Consider the following 14404-nt stretch of genomic DNA (forward strand, 5'->3'; position numbering starts at 1 on the left):
CTGGAGTGAGGAATAAACTGCACTCTGCTCAGCTACGGAGATTTTGTGGCTAATCTGTAACTGCAGTGTGGCACAACCCAGTGGTGTGGATTAGAACACAAGTCCCTCTGACCCCAAAGCCCATCCTCTCAGCCGCCGTGCCATCCTGTCGTTGGTACTGAGGCTGCTTCTCTACTTCCCAGAGGGTTGAGAAAAAGCACTCTTGTTTTACACTATTGTGAGAGATCCCTCAACACTTCTTAAACTCATGAATTCGGAGTGTTCCCCAATTCTGGCAACGTTCCAAATCCTGTTTACACCCAACGCGTTCTTGCTAGTTGACTGACCACATACTACGCCATGTTCCGTTATCTGTTTCCCCTCCTGACCTCTTAGCACAGCCATCTATGCACTAGGGTTATTTTAAATAATAACCAGCTCAGGTAAAGCGCTTTGAGACCCTCATGGGATCACAGAGCTTCTGCTGAAAGGCATTTTTGAGACTATGTAGTTTCACCCCCTCGTGAGAAAATGGGAGACAGGCTTGCCCAAAGCCATACAAACAAGCCCTATAGACAGGTGGCTAGAGTCTGGTCTCCTGCCTCTCAGTTCTGGATCCTCTGAACCCTGGCCATTCTACAGAGGTGAGAGGTGAGGCCCAGTGTGCCTCAACAGCAATCGCCAATGCTAATCCCGGGGCTTCCCTGTTGAGCATTAACTGGGCCAGTCTTTGGGAAGAAATGGAAGTGAGTCTCATTTAGAAACTACTTGAGACTTCTGAATTCCTTTTGACACCAAATGCTTTGTGGGACCAAATACCAAATATGATTTAAAAAAAAAAAATGGTTGGAGTGTTTGCATGCGGTTTTTTCCTTTAAAAAATAAAGCTAAGGGGAAAAAGGCTACCACAATGCCTTGGCTCTCTGGCAGCTTTTACAAACAGTGGTGTGATGAAAAACACATGGCCGAGCGGCATTCAGTGAACAGTTATGGGGGGTTTGCTGCCCCCTAGAGAATCAAGAGGGGCAGGCTGCACTTCTCCTGGGGCCTCCCAGATCCAGGCAGCAGGAAGCCAGCAGGGGCTTGCGGCTTGTTGTGGGTAGAATAGCAGGTCTCCCTTTGTGGTGCCGAGGTCCCGGCTAGGTGGCATTTATTGGAAGGTAACTGGGGCATCTGCCCCTGTCTAACCCATAGAAAGGCATCTAAAGGACACTCCTCGGGGCTCTGGAGGGGTTGATGGTCTCATCGCTACGGCCTCCATCTTGGTGGAGTTTGGGAGACAAGCATTGTAACAGTTTTGAGTTTCCGCTACTTGGGTGTGGTGGGTTGTTGCATCACTGACGCACAAAAGCATGGAGGAAGCAGAACTCGGGACAGGTAATGGGGGTGAACAGGGAAGAGAGGAGGCAGCGTCTGCGTCCAACCCCGCTTAGCTCTAGCTGGATCATGGAAATTTTTTAGAAGGATGAAACGATGACGAATCTGATGATGGTCCTCCCGTGGAAGAATGTACACGTGCACTGGAAGAGTGTAACTCCGGGGGTCTTATCGGCCCCGTTGGTCCCACTATGGATGTAGACAGGAGACCCCTGAGTAAGAGAAACAGCCTGGAGAAAGGCACAGCTGGTTGAGACGGAGGGACCCTGGCTAAGGTGAGCATAAAGTGCAGGAGGGGCCCTCGGGTCATCCTTTCACACCGAAAGGGAACATCCGAGGGGGTCACAGCACACGACTGAACCAGGAGAGCAAGCCGCACCCCCCCGCAGACCCAGCCCGGGGCTGCGTACGTCCACCCAAGGGCCTGGCCGAGGACCCGGTAGGACCCGATGCTCCCCACCGCTTCCATTTCGCGTTCCCCACTGGCCTTGACGCAAGTGGTCACTCCTGAGTGTGGGTCTCACTTCCCAAAGAAAATAGCTTCGCCCTGGACATCCCCTCCTGGGTCTCCCATGCAAAGTCTAAACCCTGTCTAGTTATTGCAAACAGCATGTATTGTCTCATGTGGGATTTCAAACCAGCACCAGCGAGGAGATGGGAGGCCCGAGGGAGGGGGGTGGCCCCTGAGCCCTCTCGGGCCCCTTTCAGCAAAGTGGCTGGCTGGTGTCCTGAGAAGGGGGGTATGGCTGATTTAATTAATGAGCTCATTCAAAGTCTACACTCAGCTGCTTCCAATGGGCTTGAGGCAGCTTTCCGCTCTCAGTGTGAAAATCAACTGTCCCAACGTGAATGACAAAGAACACCCTTCAGGAGGAATGTAGAAATGTTAAGGCTTATTCAGAGCGTGACTGGGAGTTTTAATTTAACAGTGACTTGTTAGATGCGTGACCTGAGGCAAGTTACTCAACCTCTCTATGCCTCAGTTTCCCCAAATGTAAAATGAGGCGACTGGTGGGGCGCCTGGGTGGTTCAAGTCAGTTAAGGGTCCAACTCTTGATTCCAGCTCAGGTCATGATCTCAGGGTCGTGAGACGAGCCTGCTTGGGATTGTCTCCCTCTCTCTCTGCCCCTCCCTCCCCCACTCGTTCACTTGTGCAAAAGCTCTCTCTCTGTCTCTGTCTCTCTTTCTCCAAATACACTTAAAAAAATGAGGCATCCATCTGGTAGCATCCATCTCACAGAGCACACAGTTAGGGCTATACAAGTATTGATAAATAAATACAACTTTAAAATAAATGCAAGATGGTGATTTCCAGTGGTCAAATCCCAGTTATTTTATGTGCTAAGTAAATACTGAGGTCCTTCGTACCTCTCTGTCCCCAGTTCACTGCCTCTGCCTTAGCTCAGCCACCTGGTCTGTCTTCCATGAGCTGATACCAAGTAGTTTCTCCTAATTGAGTTCTCCACCTCCAGCTTTTCCATCCTCTGCCCTCCTGTTGCCCCAGCCCCGACGTAAGCCTGAAAATGGGCTCTAACCGCTTTCGCTTCAAACTTCTCAGTGGCTGTCCTACAGGATGGAGTCTGTGCCTTGCCTATAGAAATCTTCTAGTTAAAACAAAACTGTGTGATTGTTTGAATCCCCGATTACAATGAAGTATAGCCAACAAGTCTAGTTTCCACCAATTTTCAGAATCCACCTTCCTCCCTTTATTCCTCTTTTACAGCCTGTCTACCCAAGCCTACAGTCAGCCCTCTGATCTCCTCCTTACCATGTCCCCTGGGGCTCACTTCAGACCAGGGGTCAGTCTAGGGGCACTGGTGGCTTAGCGGGTTAAGCATCTGACTCTTGACTTGCAGCTCAGGTCGTGATCTCATGGTTTGTGAGTTCGAGGCCACGTCGGGCTATGTGCTGACAGCACAGAGCTATACAGCTTACTTGGGATTCCCTCTCTCTCTGCCCCCCTTCCTCACTCTCTCTCTCTCCCTCCCTCTCAAAAAAAAAAAAAAAAAGATTAAAGAAGAGGAGTCAGTCTTTTTTAATCCTTGAATATCGGCCCCAACCAGACCTCATCAGGTTTGTGACTCCTATTCATACTTGGGTGTGGTTTTAAGGGGTTACTGCTCTCCTGGCTTATTCACATTTTGTCAGCCTCCCAGCTCTCGTTCTAAAATAAGGGAGCCTTTGCCCTCGGTTAGGGGTCTTTCAGGCAAAGTGAACTGGAGAGGACTCATTTAGGGGGACGGAGAGGGGCACCCTTCAACTGGAGAGGACTCACTTAGGGCGACAGGGGGGACACCCTTCCCGGCGCTCTCCTTAGGAGGCATATCCTGTTCACAGGGGTATCCACCCTCGGAGTTGGACTTTGTGGAGCGGTTTTGAGATTGGTAGCCCTCTGGGGTTGAAAAGAGGGTCCTAGGCTCTGGATTGATGCGGCTCTGCTGAACATCTGCCTCCTCAAAGCTAACGCTGTGCTTTTTCTAGTTCCAACACGGACCCACCCCGGCCCGTCATCAGCTTCGGAAACAAGCAGCTCATTACTTTTCAGGAGTCAAGGTCTCCTCCAGGAATTCCTCAATCTTATTGACATCTGTCTTCACGTCCCCGTTGAAAGTCAGGAAGGGCGGATGCGTGCCAGGGGCCAGGTTGTGCAGGTCAGCTGGCTTTCTGCAGAGAGATCGAGATTCAGGAGGTGGCTTACATCAGGGCGCCTCACCTTCGGGGCAACCTGCGACTTGTCAATGACACTCCCTGGGCCGTCCAGCCTTTCTGTGGGCAGAACAGACGTGTGGTGGGGGGTGTAGGGCAAGGGAGGGTGGAGACAGCTCTGAAGGGATGTGGTGTGACAGCGAGTCTGTCCGGTGGAAGTCAAGAGAGTAAGTCAAGATGAAGGAACTGAGTCCTACCAAAAAATCAGAAAGGAATGGCAGGTGGCTGTCTAAATGAGCGCCAAGATGTTAACACCCAGGGCAGAGGCTGGGCTTTGCTTTCAAAAGTTCCTTCACCACTCAGCTTAACAAAAATGCACTGTACAGAATCCCAAGCTTTAGCATTTTAAAAATTAATGAATCCAATCACACTTTTATGCTAAGAAAGATCTTCTGCACCGTTAAGGGTATGGGCCACAGGAGAGAAAGTGGCCTTGGGCTGGCCCGGGGGCCCTGATGGTGCCAAGGGCGTGTTTCCATGCTTCCACCAGCTGGCGGAAATGCAAGTGAGGGAGGAGGACCAGTCGATGCAGGGGTGGTGGGTGGGGTGGGCATGAGACAAGGAAACAGTAAGGGAGGGGAGGGACAACAAAAGACACTTCCCTGCGCAGGGCTGAACATCCGAATCACCCCAAATGCTCCCGCAGAGCACACAACACTTGTGGGAGTCGGGAGTGGAAAACACGAGGGAAGAACAGAAGAAAAGTACACAAGGGCGAAGAGGAGTCTGTAATGAAACAAATTCCTGGCGGGCGCAATCAGTTTGGGAGGGGACGGGAAGAATTTCAATTAGGGTGCTGCTCCCATATCATCGCCCAAACACACATCCTCTCCAGCTGCATTGTGTGACACTTGGAACTCCTTAAGGCGGCTGCGACCAGAAGTATTTTTAAAATCTCATCTACTTGGTCCCTTTGTTTACTTGGTGCGTGTCCCTCATCTGGACAATGAGAGGACATTCTTTACTTGCTCCTCCTGTTCTCCAGAGCTGACACAGGCAGAAAATGCTTGGGTTCCTCAGTTGGGAGGGGAAATCTATACCCATTGTATTTGTCAGCCACTACCTCTCGTGGCTTAAGGATACAGAAACTGGGGAGCCTGGGTGGCTCAGGGGGTTGAGCGTCCAACCTTGGCTCAGGTCATGATCTTGCGGTTTGTGAGTTCGAGCCCCGCGTCAGACTCTGTGCTGACAGCTTGGAGCCTGGAGCCTGCTTCGGATTCTGTGTCTCCCTCTCTCTCTGCCCCTCCCCTGCTCATGCTCTGTCTCTGTCTCTGTCTCTGTCTCTCTCTCTCTCTCTCTCTCAAAAGTAAATAAACATTAAAAAAAAATTTTAAAAGACACAGAAATTATTTTTTTTCCTGTGACTCAAGAGAACGATGGCCCCTGGAGTCTGACATCGCTGAGGAGTGCTGCCTATAGCTGTCAGTGTTCAGGTGGACTTGGCCAGTGACCTGCTGGTCAGTTACGGTCCTCTGTCTTTGTTGACCCTCTTCAGCATTTATGGATGACACTCGACATTAGCATTTAATTCCATGTCACCAAGTCTAATTTATGGCCTATTTAATATAGATCAGCCCTCTTTTTCTGACTGCATCATCAGTTCCACAAGGGAAGGAATGATGCTAAGAACAGTCTGTGGGTGTTGCTCCTGATACGAGCCAGGCACAATAGTGGATGTAAATGCTTTCCATGGCTTGCCTCACTACATCCTCACAGTTACCCTATACAAGGCAGTGCTCTTATCCTTATTGTACATATGAGGAAACGGAAGCTCAGAGAAATGAAGGGCCTTGTTCAAGGTCACTCAGCCGATAACTGGTGGTGCCAGGACAAGAAAGTAATATTCACCATATCATACATTTAAAAGGTCCTTAACTCTTTGCTATATATATGTTTTCTTTCTTTGTCTCTTGTTTCTTTCCTTTTTTTTTTTTTTGCAGTAAGAAAGTTTCTGTATCTTTTGGACTGGAGTTCTGATATTGCCTGGCCTACCTCAGTGGGTGTTGGCAGGGTCAGATAACAGATATGAGACAGCTATATAAGCATCTGAGGAATGCTTGAGGTGGCTTCCTTTCCCATTCTGATCCCCAGCCAAACCTGCAAGGGCACTTTCGCAGATGATAATCCGGGGGAGGGGGGCTGAACACCAGTCTGTCCATTCAGGAAGGCGGGAGAGCCTCCAGAAGGCCGAGGAAACATCCTAGCCAGGGGCTGGAGGCCAGAGGGGACGGGGCAAAAGGCAGTCCAACCTGACAGAGATGGAGAGGCCACCGAGAGAAGCATTGGGAAACAACGTTGGGAAGGGCCGAAGATTAGACAGAGAGCTGCAGCTACATTTATTCCGCAGATGATGGGAAGGATCAGAAGGTTTTCTGAGTGGGGGAGCCACATGATTAAAGAACTATTTGGGGAAGAATAAGATTTGGATAATATAAAGGATGGATCAGAAAAAAAGAGAACCCAGAAGGGAGAAGTCCAGTTGGAAGAACAAAGAAACAGTCGGGCTGGCAGTGGTGGGACCTGAACCACTGCTTTGGGCTTTGGGAGCAGATGAGAAGGCCCTAAGGTGAACAACAGCACAGAGGGACAATGCCCTGCCTTTAGCAACTGATTGACAATGGAGGTGGCAAAAGAAGGGAGCTGGAAACTCTCCAGTGTTTAGACAACGGAAGAACCCAGGAATTCAGGAGGGGAGCCCAACTCAAAGGAGGAACGACAGATAACAATTTTTGACACATAGATTTTATTTATTTATTTATCTTTTAATGTTCGTTTATTTTTGAGAGAAAGAGAGAGTGCTTGAGCAGGGGAGGGCCTGAGACAGAGAGAGAGAGAGAGAGAGAGAGAGAGAGAGAGAATATGAAGCAGGCTCCACGCTGTCAGCACACAGCCTGACATGGGGCTCGATCTCACAAACCTGAGCCGAAGTTGGATGCTCAAGCGACTAAGCCGCCCAGGCGCCCTCAATTTTAAAGTGATAATAGAAAGTGCAAATGGAAATATCTCTAGATATTTCTAGATGGCAGGGTTCTGGGTATAGAATAATTTACACAAAGGCAACATGGAGAATATGCTAAACTGGCCAGGGAAGAAGGCAGAGGTGGATGATAAACACTCAGAGAGTGAGCCTTGAGCTCACTGATAGGACAGGCGGAAGACAGGAAACAGGATGTAAGACTGAAATGCGTGTGGCTCCAGATAGTGAATGATGCCTGGTATTTTTAACAACCATTAAAACTGCACGAGTGACTCTCCGTCCCACCCTGTGGTCCAGAAGGCTCACACTAAGGAATTCTAAAACTGGGGACAAAGCAGAGGAAATGGTCAGATCCCAACACCCCCTGGAAATTCAGCTTTTTACACCTGAAGTCCCGCTAGGGTCCCCCAGGATGGGGCACTAACACTCCTGGAATGGTTGACTCCTGGATTTTTAGATATGCGTGTCCATCTCTGTGCCACTCACAGCTGCACATCCAATATCCATTCCTTCCTTCTTGCTACTCAAATCTTGTTAATTTGGGCAGAGAAATGTTCAGTCCCAGGTGTCTCTCCTGTAAGTGGGGGAGGGTCCTGAGACACGATCTGGCCAATGAGGTGTGAGCAGGAGGCTGCTGGGAGCCACGGGCAAGCTTTGCGCCCCCCCCCCCCTCAGAGAAAGATCTCTGGTCCTGCAGCCAAAGGTACCCCTCATTAATACAGCATTTTTTACCTTTTCAGATCTACGGTGGTGACGTTGAACACAACGCCTTTCAGCCACAGGATCATAAACAGACGCTGAGAGAAGGGACAGTTGCCAATGCTTTCCCCATCGATTCCAGCCTAGAAAGAAGAGAACCAGAGTCTTGAATCGGCATGTACATGTTAGCAAGAAGGAATATACAGAGAATTTACTAAAGCCATGACCAGTCTAACTTCAAAGGGCAGTTGCCCTATCTTACTGTTGTCTTCCTAATATCTTTGCAGGGCAATGCCTGGCATGCGGTAAGGACTCAATCAATATGGACTGAACTGAATTTGAGCTCCCAGTATGGCAAGTATGTACTCATAAATTTCTGAAACCATAGAACCATCTCAGGGTAGAGGGAGACCTTCAACATCACATAGTCTAATATAAATGATGTTAGACCACCAGCTTCTGTCCCCCCTAGTCATCATCTAGTTTATGTTTGAATATCTCCACTCACCAACAATTTATATCTCTCAAAGGAGTCCATTCTGAGGGTACTTCTAACAATTAGAAATACTTTTCTTTGGCTATACCGAACCCAACTATGTTCCTCCCTGGTTTACTCTGTTCTATCCTTTGGTCGTTGCTCCATGGTATGTCATGAGTACGAATACCTCAGACTTTAACCCATCTCTTTATATCCAGACAGCAGACTCAAGATTTTAATCAATAACGCCCTTAGTACTGGTTCTTTACCTCAGTGTCAAGAAGCCATTTGCTTGTTAAACTATTCTTTTACTCAATAACTGTATATTGGCTCTCAATTATGTGCAAGGCACTGGAGAAAATTACACAGGAGATTAAAAAATATATTTGGTCAAGGAGCTTATGGCCTTCTGTGGAGTTGGCTGGTGGATAAGGCAGGAACACATATACAGTAAAACCTTGGATGGCAAGTAACCTGTTCTGTGAGTATGTTCTGCAAGACGAGCAAACATTTCTAATACATTTTAACTTGATAAATGAGTGATGTCTTGCCATACGAGTAGTACGTGATGCTGAACGTCACATGATCACAACTGAGCCCGTGGTTCTCTCTGTCTCTTTCTCTCGTTGCAGGATTGTGGGTGATCGGCTCCCAGGCTCGGATGCTCAGTCTCAGGCCAGCGTGTGGCAGAAAATCAGTGATATTTCAGAACGTTGGAAGGTGCCCCCAACTGGCACTAGTGTATGTTTTGTCACTTCAAAGCACCTATGCACGGTTCTTTGCGTTTCTACACAAGAGGAAGCTCAGGAATGGTTTGCTTCATTGTAGGTCAGGCTGCCTGCGGACATAGCCCCTTTCCTCTGCTGCCTGATTGCCAGTTACATTAAATACAGTATATGACAAGTGTTTATTAATACTGTATTGTAGTCTATATCCAAGTGAGCGTATACAATGGCCCCCATGCAGAAAAAGATTCCATTGAGCCAATAGATAGCAGTGATTCCATTAGTGATAGTGAAAGACGTCCTACACAGTAACCCTCCTCTCTCTTATCTCCCTCACACCCGCCAGGAAGGTTTTCAAAGGAAAGCGCAGGTCAATTTGTTTATTTTTCTTTATATTTGGTATTTTCTTTATTATTTTGTATTATATTACAGTATTGTAATCGTTTTTATACGAATATTTTTGGGTTGTGGAACCAATCATCTGAGTTTCCATTATTTCTTATGGGGAAGTTTGCTTTGATATACAAGGGTGTTTCTGGAACGAATTAGGCTCGCAAACCAAGGTTTTACTGTATAATGATAATAACAGCATTACTGAGTGTTTGCATAATTCTGCTCACTAGATGTCCCTTTCTCAGTACCTTCCTCAAAATAGCGTGGCTTTTTTGTTTTTGTTTTTTAATCAACTGAAAGGCAAGTTTCGCTTTATTTCTGAGCGGGCTACAGAGACGTGAATTTTATAAGGAATTCATTTTCAGCACATCCATGAACAAACAAAAAGGTCGGGAGCCGATCCCTGTGTGATTCATTTCCACCGAGTGGTTTATGGGCCCCTGACATGGTGCCTAGAGGGGGAATCACCCACTCACTCTAGTTTGTTAGCAGCTGCCTTGGAAACGACGGCCCCAAGAGGTGGCTGGAGTGCCTTCCTCCAAGGACAGGGAGGGCCAGGGGAGTGAAGGCCCCCGGGCTTCCCGGCAAAGCTGCAAACAATCCAAAGGTCCCGGGATGGGGGCTTATTAAGACTTTTTTCTAAGGGAGGGAGAAAAAAAATGCACTCCCAAAATGCAACGCGAATTTTCCCCTTTGAGGTCTGTTCAGCTGTGGCATTTGGGTGGGGAGGGGGTGACGCCGTCTTTCATACATGAGAGCCTAATTGTGTGCTTATTTCTGCCTCGCAAACTGCTCCCAGCAGAGGCTCAGGTTTATCGCGGAAAACTGGCGCCTTTGACGGTGTTGGTTGTAGGTAATTGCTATGAAATTACAGTTATTTTACCTCTCTCTTAACGACACCAAAAGCCCCATCCCTATTCAGTTCTCACTTTTCCTTGGTGCTGGAAACGGACCCACTCCCGAGCAGCTGAGACACCATGGGCTCCGTTATTCAAAATCTGAAAGGTGGGAGGGCACAGCGTGGGCGCCACACCTACCCACAGAGCTAAAGTTACCGATAAAGCCACACTCCGACAGGCAACGGTGAATTTAATAACAGCTTGGTTTGCTAACTTGCGTTTATGATGTCAGCCCCCTAAGACCTTCCCAGGAAGCACTCACTCAACAGGTACCTGGTTCCTGGTCCTTTAAGACATCCTGACAAAGGAACTGTTCCCTAGGGCCCGTTACACTATAAGCGACAAGAATTAAAAAACAAAACCAAAAGTCATATCCATATACTGTCACCTGTTTTATCTCTGGTGGGAGTGGGGAGGGGCAATGACAGGGAATCGAAGGAGGAACCAGTAAAATATTGGAACTCTTATTGGCTGGACAGAAAACTCATGTAATGGTAACAACTGATGTCTGTGTTGTCGGGCACTATTCGAAATGCTTCACATATAATATTAATTGACTTATTTCTCATGAGAAGCCTATGTAGTGGGATATTATCACCCTTTTGCAAGATGTGGAAACTGAGGCACAGAGAGAGGAAATAACAGGCCTAAGGGTCCCTGGATTGAACCCAGGCCATCTGGCTCCAGATGCAGGGCTCCTGCCGCCATGCCTGTGGTCCAGTCTGAAGACCCAAACAAGGTTAACAGGGTGGCCCCAGGTCACAGAGCTGCAGGTGACAGTGCTCAGGCTGTACGCACGCACCCCACCCTTCAGTCCGCCCCACCCTTCAGTCCGCGTGCACACAGCTGTGCTGGAGGGTGCACAGGGTCCTGGCCTTCGCAGATCCCCCCATTTTCACTATTGTCCGAAACGATGATACTAGGCCCGGTAAATGAAAACTGCCAAAGGAGCAATAAACACAACATGGGAAGATTCTCAGCTTCCTCTTTCGTTTTCTTTTTTTTCCTCTCTTTTCTTCTCCTTTCTTGTGGGAAGAACACCGAACACGAGATCTAGCCCCTAAGACATCCAGTGGACAATACATTACTGTTGACTACAGGCACGGCGTTGCACAGCAGAGTTCCAGAGCTCATTGATCCTGCTCACCTGAAACTTTATTCCCGTTGAATAGCACCTCCTCGTCTCCCGCTCCCCCACCCCGGGCCCTGACAACCGCAGCTCCTCGCTTTGATTCGATGATGTTTACCATTTTCGTGACCTCACAGGAACGAAATCATGCAGTAGGTGTCTTTCTGTGATTGACTTAACTCGCTTAGCCTTATGTCCTTGAGATTCCTCCCTGGTGTCAAGTTTTCTGAACTTCCTTTTATTTCAAGGCCTCTTAAAATAGACTTCACAGTTTCGTTAGGCATTCATCCGTCCGTGCGCATTTAGACTCTTTCCACCTCTTGCGTGTTGTGAACAGTGCTGCCCTGAAGACAAAGGTGCTCTGCTTCAAGATCCTGGTTTCCATTCTTCTGGATAAATATCCAGAAGGGAGACTGCTGGATCATAGGCAGTTCTATTTTTAGTTTTTGGGGGAACCCCATACTGGTTTCCACTGTGGCTACTCCAAATGCACTCCCACCAACAGCATGCTTATGTCCCGCTTTCTCCGCATCTTCCGCAACGATGGTTGGGTCAGTGGGGTTTTTTTGATGATAGCCATCCTGACTGGTGTGAGGGGATATCTCGCTGTGAGTTTGATCTGCATTTCCCTGATGATGAGTGACACTGAGATTTTTTTCATATACCGGTTGGCTATCTGGATCTCCTTTGGAGAAATGTCTATGCAAGTTCTTAGCCCGTGTTTCAATCCGGGTATTTGTCTTTGTTGTTGTTATTGTTGTTGTTTCTGTTTTCCTACTGAGTTGTTCAGCTTCTCCCTTTCCTCCTTGGCAGCTCACCAGTTATGCGGCCCAGATAAACCGTGGTTAAACTCATGGGTTAAATGAAGGGAACTTGTGGCAACCACTCAAAACACAAACAGGGAACAGCCAGGTGAAACTCAATGGGACTCCAGGCCCTGAAAAGTGTGAGGGAAAATGTGATGGATGGCCCAAAGAGGCTCTGAACAATGAGGGCAGAGGGCAGGCACAAAAGCAGTGTAGTAAGTTAAATAATGCCTCCCCCCGACACACACACACTGAACCTGTGTCCTTCCAAAACCTGTAAGTGTGACCTTATTTGGAGATAGGGTCTCTACAAGAGGAAATTAAGCTAAGATGAGGTCATATTGGATTAGGGCGGGCTCTAAATATGACTTATGTCCTTATAAGAAGAGAACAGTTTGGCCACAAGATATGCAAGGGAAGACTTCATGTGGAGACAGAGGTAGAAATTGGAGTCCCTCATCTACAAGCCAAGGAACAACCAAGGATTGCCAGAAACACCAGAAGCTAGAAGAGATGAGGAAGAGAATCCTTCCCTAGAGCCTCTGGAGAGCATGTGACCTTGCTGACACCTCGATTTCAAACCTCTAGCCTCCAGAAGAATTTCTGTGTGTGAAAAGCCACCCAGTTTACGGTAATTTGTTATGAAAGCCTAGGGAACCAGTGCAAGCCAGAAAGTGTCAGGAGAACAGGGTACCACTGACGGCAACCTTCCCAAGTTCACAATTCTGCTTTGAATTTTTTTTAAATGTCTTATTGATTTTTGAGAGAGACAGAGAGAGAGGGAGACACAGAATCCGGAGCAGGCTCCAGGTTCTGAGCTGTCAGCACAGAGGCCAACACGGGGCTCGAATTCACAAACTGTGAGATCATGACCTGAGCCTAAGTTGGACACCTAACCGACTGAGCCACCCAGGCACCCCTCACAATTCTGCTTTGCCATGAGCCTAGTGCACATGCACAAAATCACCAGCCAACTATGATCCCAAAGTACTTCCTATTTCCTATAGTGAATGTATTTACTATAAGTTACACTCTACTATATTATATGCTATATATAATAGAACTTACATAATACATAATATCACATAAGATAATAACCGTATAATGTAATTATGTAGGTTGTATGAATATACATTATGTTATGTGCCAGGTAAGTCATATTATATACTATGAGATATTGCCTTTCATATAGTCTCTCCCTGTAAATGGTGAGCTTGGGTCCTCCCAAACCATGGGCCATGTTTTATTTACTTTGTCCTCAGCAACAAGAAGTGGCTGCATGTTGAGGGGAGGGTGGTACTACTCCCTTTTTATGGCTTGAGTAGCTCAAAATTCTGATGTTGGAACTCTGAAGAGTGTCCTGAGAAAGAAGTTTGGGCTGTATAACACACTATAGCAGGAGATAATTGTTCTAAACCCATCTCTGCCTCTAATTTGCTGTGTGACCTTGAGTAATGCAGCCACCTTCCTCTCCGCCTTCACCGTCGCACTCACAAATTCCTATAGTTTTATAAATTCAAGTGACTAGTGGAGATTTATTGAAGATAGCAATTCTCAAACATTGTGGTCTCAGAACTCTTTTTAAAATAATTTTTTAAATACTTCTATATTTTTGAAAGAGACAGAGGGTGAGTGGGGGAGGGGCAGAGAGAGAGGGAGACACAGAATCCAAGGCAAGCTCCCAGGTTCCGAGCTGTCAGCACAGAGCCCCACACAGGGCTTGAACTCACGAGTCTTGAGACCATGACCTGAGCCGAAGTCAAATGCTTAACCAACTGAGCCACCCGGTGCCCCAATGATCTCAGAACTCTTAGATGCTTTTAAAGATTGTTGAGAATCCCAAAGAGCTTTTATACTTACTGTATTATAAATGAAAGCTAAAAAATATTTTAAATACTTATTGATTAAACATAACAGTAATAATAAGAAACATACTGTATGTTAAAATAAATGACATATTTTAATATAAAGGAAGTATTTTTTAAGAAAAGAAATTGAGTGAGAAGAGCAGCATTGTTTTATATTTTTGCAAAATCTTTCATGTCTGACTTAATAGAAGCTAGCTTCTGCAATCTTTTGTTTTTGGTTGAAGTATAAAATGAAAATCTGGCCTCACTCAGATATGTAGCTGGAGACAGGAGGAGTAATCTAATAGCTTTTTCAGATAATTGTGGGCATTTTTCTTTAATGCCATACCGAAACTTGAGTGATAGTTTCTTAAAACCGAGTTGATAGG

General features: G+C 47.0%; 1 protein-coding gene across 3 annotated transcripts in view; it reads right to left on the bottom strand.

Moving 5' to 3' along the window:
* Positions 1–14404, bottom strand: part of CLIC5 (chloride intracellular channel 5) — a 164239-nt gene that overhangs the window by 41017 nt on the left and 108818 nt on the right. For all 3 annotated transcript variants that reach the window (XM_058734140.1, XM_058734142.1, XM_058734141.1), the window contains exons 2-3: positions 7772–7881; positions 3895–4020 (exon numbers count right to left, since the gene is read on the bottom strand). In XM_058734140.1, coding sequence (XP_058590123.1) covers positions 3895–4020; positions 7772–7881 — 236 coding nt within the window. The remainder of the gene's footprint in view (positions 1–3894; positions 4021–7771; positions 7882–14404) is intronic.

Source organism: Neofelis nebulosa, chromosome 6 (genome assembly GCF_028018385.1).
Source record: "Neofelis nebulosa isolate mNeoNeb1 chromosome 6, mNeoNeb1.pri, whole genome shotgun sequence".
Classification (NCBI taxonomy): Eukaryota; Metazoa; Chordata; class Mammalia; order Carnivora; family Felidae; genus Neofelis; species Neofelis nebulosa.